Below are 18184 nucleotides of genomic sequence, written 5' to 3'. Positions count from 1 at the left end.
AGAGAGAGAGAAAGAGAGAGAGAGAGAGAGAGAGAGAGAGAGAGAGAGGGTGCTGCCTTGACCACAATGGACAAAGAGATCATTCAGTCATACAGTAAACTACACTATAAAATGTTTATTGCATATTATTCAATTGCTGGGTTTCAAGCCAACTATATGCAGATTTAGAATTTGCACTTAAAGAACATATGAATGGAAATTATTGATATGCACACAAAAATCCATATTAAAGTTAATGCACAGATGTATTTTCTGGAAGTTATAATGTGCTGGAAACAGGTGATTTTTCTACATAAACTTTGGCATGTTTGGACCATTTGGACACTAAAGATGAGGCGATGTACTGCAAAGTTGACAGGTTTCGTACAGTTAATCCAAGAACGAAACTCGGAAGTTTTTAACCCACTATTGCTCAAAATATGGAGGCCACTGGTGTTCATTATGTAAGCTATTGCATTCATTCTGTGCTAAAGATAATACACATAATGTAGACTACAGAAGCATGCAATCTTTTGTTGACATTTCAAATATGTGCTTTAAAAATGCTGAACTCAGCTAGTATTCAAGGTCTTATGGTTATTCCGATAATTAAGATCATACAATGCAGCATGATCTGTTTTTTTTTGTTTTGTTTTGTTTTTTTCATGCAGAATGATACAACTCTAAATACTTTACTCTAAATTTTTCTTAATAAAGTAAAATTTCTAAATAAATGTTTTCTTCTGTGATGTAAATCAGAGTGATTATTGGAAAAGAAAAAAAGTTAAGTACCTGGAATGCATTTTCCAAAAGCATCATTAATCAATTAAAGTTACAAGTTCCGTCTTTACTAACATAGTTAAACGATTTGTGTTTCCCAAACTATAGTTCAAATGAACATTCACGAATGGCATTACAAATACAGTATGTGTGGTTGAAACTACAGCTTTCGGCGTGTGGTTAAAAGTATAGTTCCCTATCGATACTATACTCGTACCGCATCTTGCTAGACGCTATGTGAAAAAGTCCTTTTTTCTCCTGAATTGAAGCCTTTTTCAATCACGCAGTGAAACTGCACGGCCATTGGTTCGTGCAGTATATTTTAAAAACGAACCAATGGCTCGGCAGCGGTGCTGCATGAACCTATGGCCGCGAAGCCCGCCAAAGCCTGCTAGAATGGGCAGAATCATCTGGTTATATAAGCGGCCACTTCGCCATAGGATTCAGATTTCTTCTCCTTCAGCGACAACAACGTTCTTCACGGTCTCCGCTGACTGAAGAGCCTGCTCGCCGTTGACACGCCTTGAGGTGGAGACACTTCGGGCAGCATGACAGTGGTGTCCTACATAAATCGCCAGGGGGGACTGAAAAGGCTCCTTGAACTAGTAGAGCGCCTCTTGGAATGGGCCCAGCTCAACCTATGTTCGCTGAGAGCAGCACACGTTCCGGGCAAACTGAACCAGGGAGAGTTGCCGCAAAGCAAGGTCCCCTCAGAGGAGTGGATGCTTCATCAGCAGACGGTTCAGAAAATTTGGGAAATTTTCAGCAGGGCGGAAGTAGACCTCTTTGCCTCAGAAGACAATTCTCACTGCCCAATCTATTATTCCAGGGACAAGGATGCGTTGGCCCACGACTGGCCCAACTTCCTTCTCTACGCTTTTCCCCCGGTCGCCCTGAGGGAACAGAAACGCAAAGTGCTCCCGGTGGCCCAGCTCTGAAAAAATCAGTTTTTGTTTGGCAGAGCTGTCGCAGCTGCTAATAGCAGCCCTGTGGCCTATTCCCCTGAGGCGAGATCTCTCCCAGGCGAACAGGACAATATGGCACCCCAGGCCAGAGCTGTGGGCCTTGCACCTGTGGCCACTCGACGGGAGCCTGTTAGTCTCCCAGAGTGTGTATTGAACACCATTTCTCAGGCTAGAGCTCCAGCTACAAGATGCCTCTACGCCCTTAAATGGTCAGTGTTCTCCGCCTAGTGCTCAAACCGCGGCGGGGACCTGCTCACTTGTGACGTATTGATGATACTGTCCTTCCTGTAGGAGCTGTTGGATAAGGGATGCTCCCCATCCACGCTCAAGGTCTATGTGGCAGTGATAGCGGCTTCTCATGCCCCTATAGCGGGCCAATCGGTAGGCAGGAACTACCTCGTTGTTCATTTTCTGAGGGGAGCCAGGAGGCTAACTCCGCCCCGTCCTCTCACTGTCCCTACATGGGACCTGCCCACTGTTCCCTTCGAGCCACTGCAGTCCGTCGACCTCCGGTCCCTGTCGTTTAAAACTGCTCTGCTACTAGCATTAGCATTGGTCAAGCGAGTGGGGGATTTGCAGGCACTCTCTGTAAGCCCTAATTGCCTGGAGTTCGGGCCTGGCGACTCCAAGGTCATCCTGAAACCAAGGCATGGCTATATACCTAAGGTGCTCTCGACTTCATTCAGAGCACAGATCATCAACCTCTCTGCCCTTCCTCCATCAGAAGAGGACCAAGAGTTGAATATACTCTGCACCAATAGGGCTCTGAAGGTTTACATTGAGCGTTCCGCCCAGTTTAGGCAGTCGGAACAGCTCTTTGTTTGCTTTGGTGGCCGCGCTAATGGACACCCGGTCACGAAGACTTTCTAAGTGGATAATTGGTGCTATTCTGCTAGCATTCTCTTCCTTGGGCCTACAATGCCCCGTTGGGAGTACGAGCCCACTCAACTAGAGGCATCACCTCTTTGGGGGCGTGGTCTGGCGGCGTGACCATTGCAGAAATTTGTGCGGCGGACGGCTGGGCCTCGCCGTCCACTTTTGCTAGGTTCTATAACCTGGATGTCCCTGCAGTCTTCTGGAATGATCAGTCGGCTGGGTGAGGCCTTTGTGAGGCTTAGCCCGTTAGCCTGGAGGGATTTATTGTTCTTGTTCTCTTGGGCCCTGAGGTGCCGAGGACAAGGATTACCATTGTTGTTCTTCTGCCACGGCATCGGCGTGATTGTACTGTTCCCATAGCGTCTAGCAAGATGCAGTACGAGTGTAGTATTGATAGGGAACGTACTCGGTTACAAACATAACCTCGGTTCCCTGAGAATCGCTTCAGTCGAAGTAACCTGAATCATATGGCGAAGCGGCCGTTTATATAGCCAGATGATTCCGCTCATTCTGGCAGGCTTTGGCGGGCTTCGCGGCCATAGGTTCGTGCAGAACAGCTGCCGAGCCATTGGTTCATTTTTAAAATATACTGCACGAACCAATGGCCATGCAGTTTCACTGCGTGATTGAAAAAGGCTTCAGTTCAGGAGGAATTTTTCCCATAGCGTCTAGCAAGACGCAGTACTCGTTCCCGTATTTCAGGGAACCGAGGTTACGTTTGTAACCGAGTACATTTCTTGTTAGTACGACATGTGGACTTACATGATCATGATCATCTTAGCAGACATGCAAACATGCAGTAATACACTAGTTTCACAATTTGAGTTGAATTACTGAAATAAATGAACTTTTCCACGACACAACCCCGGAGGTTTCAAACTAAAGCGGGGTCTGCAGCGTTTTCAAAAGTCGACCTTGAAAACGCCGGAATAGTGTAAACGACAGGCGTAACCATAGCAAAAGTTATGCGTTTTAAAACTAAAACGCACTAGAGTAAACGAGGCCTTAGTGTGTCAACAATCAGTGCCAATTTGAATGATGCTGATTAAATGATGAATAGCCTACGAGAGTGTGACAGTTACATACTGCATGTAAGCGTGATTTAAAAAAAAAGACTTTCAGTTGTTTTGTGTAAAATAACTATCTGACATTAATTGCAATCATTAACGTAATTAACAACAGCCCTATACTGTTGAAACAACGTGGTTTAAGCAAAAGAGGTGTGACCATGTTACTATACAGTAGTTTCAGAAAACAGTCACAACTAGCTAGCTAATTTCTCGTGTTGTATCATACTATGGTAGTTAAGCAGTGAGAAAGAAACTGCCAACAAACCGTACAGATCTGGTCAGACCTTGCCAGGGTCTCCAACACTGTGAAAATCAAACATTTGTAACCCTCTTCTCATATACTGTACATATACATACGCACTTTGCTCAACTATGTATATTTCAGCCCCACTCTTTCTTATAGTTAAATCACTCCTGTAAACCTCAGGTTCACTTCACAGCTTCTGGTTTTTATTCTGCTGTTTTTCTACTGAAAACAGACCTGTGTACATTCTACTACTTTGCATGATTTGTAACTCCAAAAACAGTCATGACACTCAGCCCACAGCTGATCAACCGCCAGAGAGCATGCTGCACTGCCAGCTGGGAGTTTTCCTGCCCCGGGCGCTCGCGCATTAAAGATTCCCAGCAATTCACATGGTGCAAGGTCAGACACAGGTCACTGAAGATAAAACCTCACTCTGAAGTTTGTGACAGACACAGCAGATATAGACCTGAATTTATGAGAACCTCCAACCTACTATTATGAAGCATGAATCTGGTTTCTCCAAGAAAAGTTCTGGACCAAAATCATTAACATGGCTATTCTTGCAGTGATTATCTTGTTGCTAGCTATGATCTTGTCAGTCCAAGATAGCCATGTTCTCAGAGAAAAGCCTTAAATAAACAAGCACAGTGAAGGTGGATCACAGAATGGTTAAACTCACCTCTGCTGCTATTGTCTTCATCCTGAAAGAGAGAGAAGATAAAAGAGTGTTAAAAATGTTTCAAAGACATTCATGAAATCAAGAGCTTTGTGGGACTGGAATCATGTTCCATTTGAAGTGTAATCCTACTGAGACAATTAATAAATAAGTCTGTGAACAAATGTTATTTAGGCCCAATCCCAATTCTATTTTATATCTCACTCTAAAAAGAGAAACTCTCATCTCTCTCTCTCTCTCTCTCTCTCTCTCTCGAATTGGCAATATTTGAGGAAAGGATTTAGAGATTTCTAATTATTGAGGGGACTAGCCCCCCTCAATGTCTACGGTGGTTATCGCCCTGATCAGACATTAAAATATGTTGTGGCACTATCGTGCAGTCTATAATGATATGACATTAGCAAATATTAGCGATTTTTTGCAAACATTTCTTTGAGTAACATGACCGTAAATATGAACTCACAATTGAATGTAACATAAAACAAATGATTACTTTAAGTTAAAATCTTTATTAATGCCAAAAATTCTTACATTTATCTGTATTTTTGTTTGCTCGGGCAGCCATGTTGCCCCTGAAGCCGGTTTACACTGAGATAATTCATACCCCTTCATTTGAAGTGTGGTCACGTAAAATTTTTGTTTGAAGGGCTGTCTGGCCCTTCCCCTTACCCCTACCCCTCCGACCATAAGAGAATTGAGACACCCCTACCCCTTCACGTGAACGCACGAAACGGAGGGGTAAGGGAAAGGGGAAGGGCTAAGGGGTAGAATTGGGATTGGGCCTTAGTCTCAGATCCTTCATTTGAGCACTTTTTTAAAACATAGTTAAACATTCCAGAAAACTTTAAAGTGACAACAAATTAAAATAAATAAATACATTCATACATTAAATATGTACTACTGTTCAAAAGTTTGGGGTCACAAAGATGTTTTAATGTTTTTGAAAGAATTATCTTATGCTCATCAAGGCTGCAATTATTTGATGGAAATACAGTAAAGAAAATATTGTGAAATATTATTACAATTTAACATAATGTATTCCTGTGATGGGGAATCTGAAATTTCAGCAGTCATTACTCCAGTCTTCATTGTCACATGATCATCATGAAATTATTAATTTGAACAATGAAAAATTTTATTAAAAATGTATAATAGTATTAAAAATCCTAATCCAATCAAATCTTATTGGATGGATCAAGTCCGGACACCCAACAGTTTGTTTTACTTGGAAACATTACTGAAGTTAAATGTGTTACAAAAACTGTTTAATGTTGCAAGAAAAAGTAATCTCACTTTTATGTGTCAAACAGATTACTGTGAATCACATGTTTGCTAACAGTAACTAAACTGTAAGGAAGCAGTATCTAAAGCAGCTGATGGTGACAGCATTATCTAGATGCTCCATTACCGCCGACTGGTGATGGTGAGAGAACAGAGCGTTTTAATCTCTTCATGGGGATCATGTAGTTTTTTGACTATTGCCATAAAGTCAGGTCAACTTCATAGCTTAGTGTGTCCACAAAACAGCCTTCTGACCAACATCGTGTTAATCATCCATTTATGTTTAGGAGCAGAACAATCTGAAAATCTGAAATACTGAGATCTCAAGGATAAACTGTGTGTCAATAGGTGTCTCAAACTAAATTCTGAACATATTTGAGTTGATGCCTCTATCTTGGCAAACCTGGCAAATCCAGTGATTAGTTCTTCCTTGGAAGTGCTTATTGTAGCAGCCTGGGAACTTTTCCACGTAAATATGTGCAACCAGATATACAATAATTGTGTAAATCTAGACAAACAGATAAGACCCCGACTTTTTTTGCAGCTTGTATTTGCCATTTTTGTGAGCAAGATGCATTAGATGGTGTGTTAACGGTCCACAGGCATGCCATCAGAAGAGGAGACTTGGCAGCCTACTGTCCACTTTGGGTTGGACTCATCTTTTTACCCCATGCTCATAGACCACCCCACAGTTCATTCACTGTCTGATGCATACTATACATAAATGGCTGACTTGATGCAACTTCTAGGAGTTTGGCTAGTGTGCAAGTCATGATTAAAATGTACCGAAATGCTATGCTCAACAACTTTGAAGATCTTAGAGATAATAAACTAGAAATAATATAAATGTGACCCTGGAAAACCAGTCATAAGTAGCACAGGTATATTTGTAGCAATAGCCAAAAATACATTGTATGGGTCAAAATTATTGATTTTTCTTTTATGCCAAAAATCATTAGGATATTAAGTAAAGATTATGTTCCATGAAGATATTTTGTAAATTTCCTACCGTAAATATATAAAAACTTAATTTTTGATTAGTAATATGTAGGGATGCACCGATACCACTTTTTCCAGTACTCCTAAGTGAGTGAACATCAAAGATCACACAACAGACGTGCACGCGCTCTCTCTCTCCCGTTAAGTAACTTGTGCATTGTTTTACTTACTTGTTTTTGACATATCCGACCGAACTACAAGCTTTGTCTGTGAGAAAGGTATATTCACTCGACAAGCTTGCGCATCTGCGCCGCCGCGCGCTCAATTTGCTTATCAGCTCACGCACATCAGCTATACAGGCATTAATACTGAATGTTTAACATTATATTCATTACATACATATACTTCGTTTACATCCTTAATCTCTAATAACTCCATTCTGCTGTCTGTTGTCGGTGTTTCTTTGTCTGAATATGGTGCTTATCACATGCTGTGTGGTATCGGCGTTTGGTATCGGGGCATTTTATCGAGTACGAGTACAAGTACAGGAGACCAGTATCGGGCCCGATACCGATACCAGTATCGATATCGGTGCATCCCTAGTAATATGCATTGCTAAGAACTTCATTTGGACAACTTTAAAGGTGATTTTCTCAATATTTTGCACCCTCAGATTCCAGACTTTCAAATAGTTTTATCTCGGCCAAATATTGCCCTATCATAACAAATCACACATCAATGGAAAGCTTATTCGTTCAGCTTTAAGATGATGCATAAATCTCAATTTTAAAAAATTTACCCTTATGACTGGCTTTGTTGCCCAGGGTCACAAATGGCAATTAAAAACTACGAAAACAGTGGTTGGTCACATTAAATGTTGGTCAGATAGTTTCTTTCATAATAAAGTGAACCAGAATTTTGAGTAGAACTAACTATCTACAAATGATGCACCAAAATTTTGGCAACAGAAAATATTTAGCCAAAAACACATTTTTGGTTTTGACCAAAACTGTTTTGGAGGGCTGAAATCATTCACCGAAACTGTGAACATTGGGACTGGATTGACAATACTGATTTCTCAATTTGACAATACTGACTTTCATTTTGATGAACCAATGAAGAATCTTAAATATTAAGATTAATCTAGTTTTCAGCTGATGCATGAAATCAAACTTCACTAAACATTATTTGTAACGCACATGCCATCCAATTATTGCAATAAGCTTTGTTCTTCACTACTTCTGATATGAAACAAAGTCTCAGTTTTCACATTTTGTCAATTTTATAACAACATTTTGAAATGTATGTCAAAATTCAAATGATTTGACACTCTTTAATGTGACTTGATAGATTTCTATAGCCACACCAATCCTCAGTAAAGCATTTCAATGTCCATATTGTTAGTTAAATAACGGTAGTATTTGCAAAATGCATGCACTATATTACATTCATTATAGTGACGTCGTTATTTAATGCAATTTAAATCTATCATGAAATCAAGCTTTTATTACAGTCTGTTTATATTGCAATGAATTGGAGTAGAAACATAATTATATCATTAAACCATTGATATAAAAACTGCCTTATGTGCAATTTAAATGTTATACAACTCAGTTTTATTTGATTGCTGATTATTACATATTTTTGATTAGTTAACCAATGATTAAATGCACTTTATTTTCAGTTTTCGGCTAAATGAAAATGCTTTGGTTTCAGTATAAAAATTAATTTCAGTGTTTCACTGCTTCCAAATGTATCTCATAATGTGGCATATAGTTTACAACAGGCTTGACAGCAGCTGACGAGCGTTTCCAATAGGGTCCCATAAAAATTGGATAAGCTGACATAAATAGCACTTTTGAGACTGGACGGCTTTAACACTGCAGTGGAATATGCTGAGATACTTATTTCTACAACCCACAGTCGAGTACAATGAGAAATGCTGAGAAACACATAAAGCAGCACTACATGTTATGAGGCCCGGTAGATGCTATTTTTTCCCCTGAGATGCAAACATCATACATTTCCCTATTAGTGTATGAGGAAAAGCACTAAAAGGTAAGCATTTCGATTTAAGCATGTCTCTGAAGCTAAATGATGTTTAGAGAGGAAGTAAACTGACAAAACCAATTGACCCAATGATCTGGACTGCACTTCTTTGTATGTTTGCTGTGGGCTGACCTTGAGAGAGGATTGCACGGCTGACTCGGGTGGGTACACGATGAAGTGACGGAGAGTGAAGCCAAAGCCGTGAGATGTACGGCATAGGTGCAATGTTTTAGGCCCTGGCCATGAGAAGTGCTCCTCTTCAGCGGTCGGAGACAGAGCCGATGCCTCGCTGCACTCACAACCATCCTTTTGTTTAGCCTGAGAAAGAGAACAAACACTGTTAATTAGTCATTCAGATACTTTTATCCAAAGTGGCAGCACACTAATTACAGAGACAATCCACTCAGAGGAAATTGAGGTGAAGTCTTTGACTCAAAGGCCCTACATTTATCCTGAAGCTCTACGGTCAATTCTTACAGTTCCCATTATTCAGATATTTAACCACCCATCGACACAACCTGTTTGAGTCAGCTTACAGCAGGCCGTGTAAATATATATTTAAGGTTAAGTGAACAATTATTTATTATTTCACAGAACAACTCTCTACACACATATTCAAAAAAGTGTTTGTTTTTTTCCCCTCTATTTAAACCACTAAAATTTTAAGTATAGGCACTTTTGGATAATGGTTACACTTTTTTCAGATTTTTTAAAGTAACTTTCTGTATAAACATAAACCAGCTCAAATATTAATAATGGTTTACAGATTTTGGTAACCATTATGGTAACCATGATATGTTTTTCAGGATTATTTGATGAACAGTTTTAAATAATACATTTAAAACGTTTTTTTTTAAATCTTTGTAATGGTAGTGCATCACATTTCCTCACTGATAACATTGATAACAATAAGAAATGTTTACTGACCAAATATTTAAATCAGCATATTAAAATGATTTCTGAACGATCATGTGCGACTGAAGACTGGAGTAATGACTGCTGAAAATTCAGCTTTGCATCACAGGAATAAATTACATTTTAAAATATAATAACATAGAAAACACTGATTTTAAAATGTAACAATATTTCACAATATTTACTGCATTTTTATCAAATAAATGCAGCTTTGGTAAACATAGACTTCTTTTAAAAAAATTATGTTCAAATATACCATACATCATTATAGTTGTAGGAATATGCCATTGTTTTATTGTTTACACAACATATGATGACAGTAAAATTTTAGCCTGGAGGATAAAAGTCACAAAAACATCACTAAGGAGAACAAGCTTTTGTGTGATTAGACACTTGAGCACAATCCTTGTTACTGACCCTTGTAATAATGTGACAACTGACCCGTCTCACCTATGATGAAGAGCACTTCTCTTTTCACAATTTACAAATGGTTCTGCACTTTATTTTGCCACATATGCAGTATAATATTGTTGTCAAATCAAGGAAGGGTCAAAAGAATTTAAAGAGTATGATCTCCAGAGGGTCTTTCCTAATCTGCTTGACCCAAAACCGACATGGTAATCAGTAAGAGTGAAAAAGAACGGAAAGAATCTCAACATTGCACAAAGCACTCTCTGTCCCAATGCAGCAGCAAAACCTTTGCCTTTTTAACCTGGCACATCAGCACTCACATTGAGTATTTGTATGCATATTAGTGTACCACATCATTAGCTTAGCAACATGCTAATATCTGACTCGATATTAATTAACTGTGAAGTTAAGTCTCCCATGTGTTTAATTTTCGACACGCTGTTAGATGGTTAAATTGTTACCTTAAAAATCAGCAAGGCAGCTCACTAAGTTTTGGAACAGAGCTCCTGTGCCTTGTTATCATGTCATTCATATGGTATCTGAAAACAATGGGTTTCTCTTAAGGGCAGAAGGTATAGAAACAGAGTATCCTGTGAGTGTTTATAAAGCATCGCTGACATGATTTTACACTTCTCAAATATCTGCCATGACAATGACGGTCACACAGAAAATGCTCTGAGTCAACTCAGACATTTCTTTCCTATGATCAATGACCAACACATAGGCCTACTGTATGTACATACCACGTACATCACGACACAATCTGTGGGGGGTTTTTTGACACCCATATCACTAACGTTCTACTGGTTATGTCACATTGTAGCATCTGGGCCGGTGACGTCAGGCCGTCCTCCGTATCCTCCTAGGAAATGTGTGTCAATTACAATATGAAATAATGGCAGTAGAATCTCATTCCGTCACAGGGTTTGTGTTTGTGGTGGGCTCTGACAACACCACACTGACTCTGGGTCACTCTGGCTGCCAAACAGACCAGACTGTGGTCTAGCCCTGCAGGAGATGGATGTATTATAAGGGAATGGATGTATTTTAGCTTGTGGCTGGGCTCAGGTACAGACAGCTGTGGACGTCTCTAGAGTCTGGGCTGGGCTGGGCTTTTACATAACTGAGCTTGAAAATGACATCACTGGGATTTAAATCACTTACATCCAGTGTTGGACACAGTCCACTGCAAAATCTCACAAAGAAATGGGTAGAGAAGTTTGGGATACTAGTAGGCTATGTAGTGTAGTAAGCAATATGCATCTTGTGCATAGTGATTTCTGTATGATTTTACACATCCTTCTTGTTCAATTATTTGAGTCACTGACAAACAGTGAGACATTTTCACAGGTATTAGTCTAGATTTCTTCACACAACATATTCTTGAGCTCAATTTTGGAACTTTTTTTATACGGAATCATTCCATATAATTATACAGTTATGTGAAGGTCCACCTGTGAATGCTACCTTGAATCATACACGTGGTTTTCCAAAAATACCCACTATAACATCACAACATTCCTCTGCCTTTCATTTTTCATTTCCCTACCATTAACCAGTCATATTCTCTATGTGGTGGGCACACAACCCTGTTTCCAATGCTAAATTTAACCTGTTAAATTATACATCTGGAAAAAGCTCGCGTCTGAATGGCGGAAAGTCCAAGAGAAGTGAATGGCTGTCCTGTGTGAGACTCCTCCTCACCAGAAACAGCATCATACAAACCATCCAGTCCATCAAAGAGCATGAATAATACACACAATCCCATTGGTCATTGGTTACATTTAAGATCCAATCACATGCTCTGATTTCAGTAGCACGTGCATCTGTTTTTTTTAAGTTCCAGTTACATTGGGACTTGTAATACCAGAAAAGTTGGCATGACAAATTTAGCCAAGCTATGGTTCAGCCTTCCAATCTGGAGGATCTCATTTGTTTGTCTAGAAAGCAATGCGATTACATTGACGGTTTCAGATGTCACCTGTTTTTTAATATTTCTCTTGAAAAGAAAAGACCCTAGCAATATGACATTCATTAGAGATCTTAACATGGTCTCAAAATCGTATACCAAAAACTTATCTCAAAATGAACTCAAACGTTCTTCATCAAATTCTTCAAAGACAAAACGATTCATTTTATAGCTCTATTCCCCTACTGTCAACAACTGTCTCAACTGTCTATTTTTTATTTCTCTTGAGGAACGTAAGGCGAAACATCTGAGACAAGGTTGATAGTTAGCTAAATGAAAAACTTAAATCCATTTCAGTGAAGTCTCCTGAGATGTGACAGAGCAACCTCTAAGCAAACATTTTCTTGCAAATGTTGTCATGACAAAATGCATGTGCGTCCTGTAGTTATGGCAAGCGTGAGTCACTCTTTAGCCACAGTGGAGCTCCCTGCAAACACAGAAATATCTTGCTTTCCCAAACACACACACTTTTCCAAACATAAAAACAACGTAGCCACAACTCTGTTATCCAAGTGAAACAATTATCCACTGGGTTAGGTTAAAACGTGAGAAATTACCCATCCAAAGTCTGTTCAATCCCAAGGTTGCTCTACTCGGACGGTTGCTTACATAGGAACAATAACTGAAACGTGAAACCAGGGCACGTACACACAGTCTTCTTGCTGTGAAAAATATGTTACATGTTGGCTCAATGCAGGAGACCTAACCAACCACCCTGGACGTCAGTGACGCACAATGCATTCCTGAGAGCCATCTCCTCACCCCCCTTCAGCCCCGCGTAACTCAATATGCTGCTGGGAGCCCCTGCCAATGTGAAAACCCTCCATCCCGCTGCAGCACCAGACTGTCACAATGAACCCATCTTCTCCTGTTTAGTTCTGCTACTCTTAACCTACAGCAGATCCACAGATTCTTACCCAAGACCGCATGCAGTTCATCTGAGATGTCTTCTTCAATTTTCGCCAAGAGACGCCCTTCTGGGCCTCCCGAAGCCCCAGTTCCACATCCCCCCAGTATGCCCTGGCCAGGAGCTGGAACCAAAGGCAGGAAGTGTCCGATAAACAGCCGTCTACCCCTGTCAGACAATCCCAGGGACAGTCCCCTATTGAGCAGGAACACCCCGGAACATCCATCTGGTCTGAGCCGTCCTTCCTGGGCAGAAAGCAGTCGGTACACGCCCCATTCCTCTGAGTGAGCATGGCAAAGCCTGCTGGTCCCTGCTATGACTGCTTTCCTCTGCTGATCTTCTGATGATGTGATTCTTTCTTGCTCTTTGCGATCCCTCCCTCTCTCTCTTCCTCTCTCTTTCAGAGTGGGAAGGAGTGCACATGCATGAGGTTTCCATTGAGACACGGAGCACGTCAGGGAGAGAGTGAAGCAGGGAAAGAGACCGTCAGAGCTCAAACCAGTGTACCGCAAGCACAAACATCTGTCTGCGCTGGACAAGATGCCTTTCTCTTCTTACATACAATGTTTCTTATTTGATTGTTCTCCATTGCTCAAATGCAAAGCTACTATACTGCCGGTCTCAAATGTACCTCTAACCCTGAGAATTTGGGATGTAACTCATCCTGAATCATTTGTGCAACAGAACATAAATGATAATAGTGTGAGTCTGACTTATGGTTTACAAGGCTAGAACAGACTTAGCGGTAGGCTCTTTTGGCTTGGGCCAGTAAACAACCACACAGAACACCCTAGCAACCACTTAACAATGCACTGAAAGTCACCTAGAACATACTAGCATTGGAAAGGCAATTGTTACACAGAAGAGTAACACACTTCTCACCAGAAGATGGCATCCACAGCGGAATTATAAAAGTCAGGGGTACTCAAGGAGCAGGGTTGGGAACCACTGAGAATGGTTATGAAAAACTAAGACCTTTTTTATCTTTAGTGTGTAATATATCTGTCTGTGCTTGTAAATGATCTGCAAAGTTACAAAACACAAAGGTAATCTCTCAAGCAGAAAAAAACTTGACTGAAATGCCTTGTTTGTAGTCCTGCCATTATTTCTGTGACTTAGCTACATCACCATGTTATACATTTGCATAATCAGTGCACAAAAAAAAGAAAAATAACAACTTTATTTAACATCTTCCGCCATTATCGAGAGTACTACGACGTATGCATGTGGTGCTGCTGACGTAGAACATAGCTTCATAAAATTGCAGTTGAACCACTGATGTCACACGGACTACTTTGTTGATGTTCTTGTTACGTGGCCTTGAACGTGGTAGGACCCTTTCAGTCTATGGAGGATCAGAAACCTCTCGGATTTCATCAAAAATATCTTAATTTGTGTTCTGAAGATGAACGAAGGTCTTATGGGTTTGGAATGACATGAGGATGAGTAATTAGTGACAGAATTTTTGGGTTAACTATCCCTTTAAGGCCTTCCAATATCAACGTCATATTTACCATAGATATAATACTGTTTATAGCTACTCATGAAGCCTAAATCTCATAACTAAATCTTGATTATGGAATGGGGCGTTACAGCTACAATGTACACACTCTAAGCAGGTGACCAATCACAACAGATTGGCCAGTTGACCAATCAAAACAGACTGGGCTTTTCAAAAACTCTAAGCTTTAAAGGGATAGTTCACCCAAGAAGGAAAATTACCCCATGATTTACTCACCCTCAAGCCATCCTAGTTGTATATGACTATATTCTTTCAGACAACTACAACTGGAGTTATATTAAAAATGTCCTGGCTCTTCCAAGCTTTATAATGGCAGTGAATGGCTGTTGAAAATCAAGTCCAATAAAGTGTATCCATCCATCATAAAAAGTACTCCACACAGCTTCCACATTCGTTACTTCTCACCAGAGCTTACAACGACCAACGTCATCCGCTGAAACGCCACTCTCGTGTACATGTGTACAACAGTTAGCGGAAACAAGATTATTTAAAAAATGTTTAAAATGTTTCTACAAAAAAATTTTTATCTGCAGATATGATCTTGTTTAGGGATCTGTGTCTTTGTGCATACAGACATCTGACTGCTGAGTAGTGATTGTGTTTTCCAGCAATAGTGTGCACCCTTAATTTACAGAGAAAAGAAGGTCAGGGAAATATCTGTAGATGGAAAAATCTCCATACAAGTTATTTGTGCATTTTTCTTTTTTTCTACTTGTTACTTTGCACTTTTTGTTAGAAAATATTTATTTACTATTTATTCAGGTTTTTTAAGGTATCTAATATTTTGATACTTAATTTCCATGATCTAAATATTCTTAAAAATTAAAAATTTGTTGTCATTTGGAAGTGTGTAGGCTGTTATGCCGTTACATTATGACTATATAATCAGTGGCATAAAATGGTCTTTAAAATGACAATAATATCGCTTATCGCAATTATTTCTGGGGCAATATATCACACAACAAAATGTTGTTATCGTGACAGGCCTACTGTTTACAATACAAGCGGAGCACAGGTTGCTGAGGTGAGGGGCGGGACGATTAGACGTGCACTAGAGGCGGTTTAGCCATTCACAACACACTGGGCTAGCTAGCCCTATTTCTGAGGGCGGGGCTTCATAAAAGCAGGAAATGATCAGCGCGTTTCTCAGAGAAGGGACAGAGCAGTGTGGAATAAAGGTAAATTGTGTGAAAAATAATGTGTTTTTTTAAACGAAGCATTAACACTTTAGACTGCACGTAAAAATCTATTCATATTCATAGTCCTACCATTAAAAGCCGTGCTTGCACAGGGTCTGCACGATCCTCTTTAATAATATCCTCTGCTTCTCAATCGAGCTCAAACTGATAAGCAATATAGACGACGCCATTGTTTACTAGGCCTGTCGCAATAATCAATATATTGACTTATCGGGCAATATATCGCACAACAAAATGTTGTTATCGTGACAGGCCTATTGTTTACAATACAAGCGGAGCACAGGTCGCTGAGGTGAGGGGCGGGACGATTAGACGTGCACTAGAGGTGGTTTAGCCATTCACAACACACTGGGCTAGCTAACCCTTGACCGGTGTCTGAAGCATACATCTAAACATGACAATAACATTGGCTGGCGACAGCCTATGACTTCACTACCGGCGTGACCACAGTATAAAAGGGTGCCGGGAGAATACGTCATTCGCTTCTTCGTCTGAAGCTCGCTTCCGAAGCATGGCGAAGCTTCTAGAGGACGCAGTGTCTCGTTCCCTTCTCATGGAACCGTTTCTCAGAGAAGGGACAGAGCAGTGTGGAATAAAGGTAAATTGTGTGAAAAATAATGTGTTTTTTTAAACGAAGCATTAACACTTTAGACTGCACGTAAAAATCTATTCATATTCATAGTCCTACCATTAAAAGCCGTGCTTGCACAGGGTCTGCACGATCCTCTTTAATAATATCCTCTGCTTCTCAATCGAGCTCAAACTGATAAGCAATATAGACGACGCCATTGTTTACTAGGCCTGTCGCAATAATCAATATATTGACTTATCGCGCAATATATGTACATGAAATAATATGCAATTATTTCTGGGGCAATATATCGCACAACAAAATGTTGTTATCGTGACAGGCCTATTGTTTACAATACAAGCGGAGCACAGGTCGCTGAGGTGAGGGGCGGGACGATTAGACGTGCACTAGAGGTGGTTTAGCCATTCACAACACACTGGGCTAGCTAACCCTATTTCTGAGGGCGGGGCTTCATAAAAGCAGGAAATGATCAGCGCGTTTCTCAGAGAAGGGACAGAGCGGTGTGGAATAAAGGTAAATTATGTGAAAAAGAATGTGTTTTTTTAAACGAAGCATTAACACGTTAGACTGCACCCCATAAACACAATCAAGCCTAGAAAAAAAAACAGTGAACCACCCGTTTAAAACTATGTAACAAAATCACACACAGCACAAACAAAAGAACTATATAAAGCTGCACTTCCTCTGAGGAATCAATAATTCATTCCATAAATCACATGCACAAACACTTTCTATATACCACAAGCATGTTCTGGGCTATTTTGTGCAAAACACACAGAGAGCCTTCAGAAATGTAAAAACAGGAAACCAATGATGGCATGCTCGTCTTCATTCCTCTATATTGGCATGGCATCTCATTACCACACACATTCCTTTAGACATACACAAGCACTCACTCACACTATTGCGTATGGAAAACATTTCACAAAAATAACTCGTCCAGCCATGTGAGGCATCCTTGTTTGTGAGGATCAGGGTGAAAGGGAACTCAAAGAGGGCACTGTGTGATCCCCGCTGAATATGCCAGGCCAAAAAAAGAAGGCATGCTGCGGTATTGGTTGGTGTTCATCCCAATGGGTTTCACTCCACACAAAAAGCATTCCAGTTCAACTACATATGCGTCTAAAAAGAGAGCGGTCATAGTTCAAAATGCATTTTAATGTGGGTGACGTTAAGAATTAAAACACGTTTGGATGAGTACTGAAAGTTCCTTTCAGTTTAGTCGTTTATGACACATCATAAGAAATCCACATAAATAAAAATATATTCCAGCTCGCTGAAGCTGCTTTGATTACTATCAGAAGACACTAACCAGTTTTAAATTCCAGTTGCGCAGATGGGGCACGTTGTAACACTGCGTTACAATGTGCTATTCTATGACATTAGCGATGTAATTTACATTTACTTTAATTTTAATGAGAAACAACGAGAAACAGGTGAATAAAGACTGACAGTCAATGTTTAATGTTTAGAAATTATTATTTCAAGACATGTAATGCATTTTTGCTCGTTTATGTGGGCCGTCCCAAGCATGGTTGCAATGTGTTCATTGTTAAACTCCAAAATCAGATTATTTTTCATTCTTAAAAAACACCATTATTTTATTTGAACAAAAACAAAAAATTAAAAAATATATATATGTGTTCATTGTCAAACTCCAAAATCAGATTATTTTTCATTCTTAAAAAACACCATTATTTTATTTGAACAAAAAAATAAATAAATAAAAAAAAATAAATAAATAAAAAAAAAATATATATATATATATATATATATTAACAAAATATTTTAGTTTGTCTTGTATATT

At 39.8% G+C, this 18184-nt stretch overlaps 1 protein-coding gene across 4 annotated transcripts in view; it reads right to left on the bottom strand.

Annotated features, from left to right (window-relative positions):
• Positions 1-18184, bottom strand: part of LOC107588019 (rho GTPase-activating protein 21-like) — a 113836-nt gene that overhangs the window by 48609 nt on the left and 47043 nt on the right. For 3 of the 4 annotated variants that reach the window (XM_016275999.1, XM_016276001.1, XM_016276000.1), the window contains exons 3-4: positions 8995-9180; positions 4597-4618 (exon numbers count right to left, since the gene is read on the bottom strand). In XM_016275999.1, the coding sequence (XP_016131485.1) occupies positions 4597-4618; positions 8995-9180 (208 nt within the window). Of the gene's footprint in view, positions 1-4596; positions 4619-8994; positions 9181-13074; positions 13288-18184 lie in introns of those variants that run through there. The other variant, XM_016276002.1, reaches the window with a different exon arrangement.

Source organism: Sinocyclocheilus grahami, unplaced genomic scaffold, assembly GCF_001515645.1.
Source record: "Sinocyclocheilus grahami isolate Dianchi unplaced genomic scaffold, SAMN03320097.WGS_v1.1 scaffold98.1, whole genome shotgun sequence".
Lineage (NCBI taxonomy): Eukaryota > Metazoa > Chordata > Actinopteri > Cypriniformes > Cyprinidae > Sinocyclocheilus > Sinocyclocheilus grahami.
Note: the sequence above shows the minus strand (reverse complement) of the source record. Positions and strands in the feature narration are given on the sequence as shown.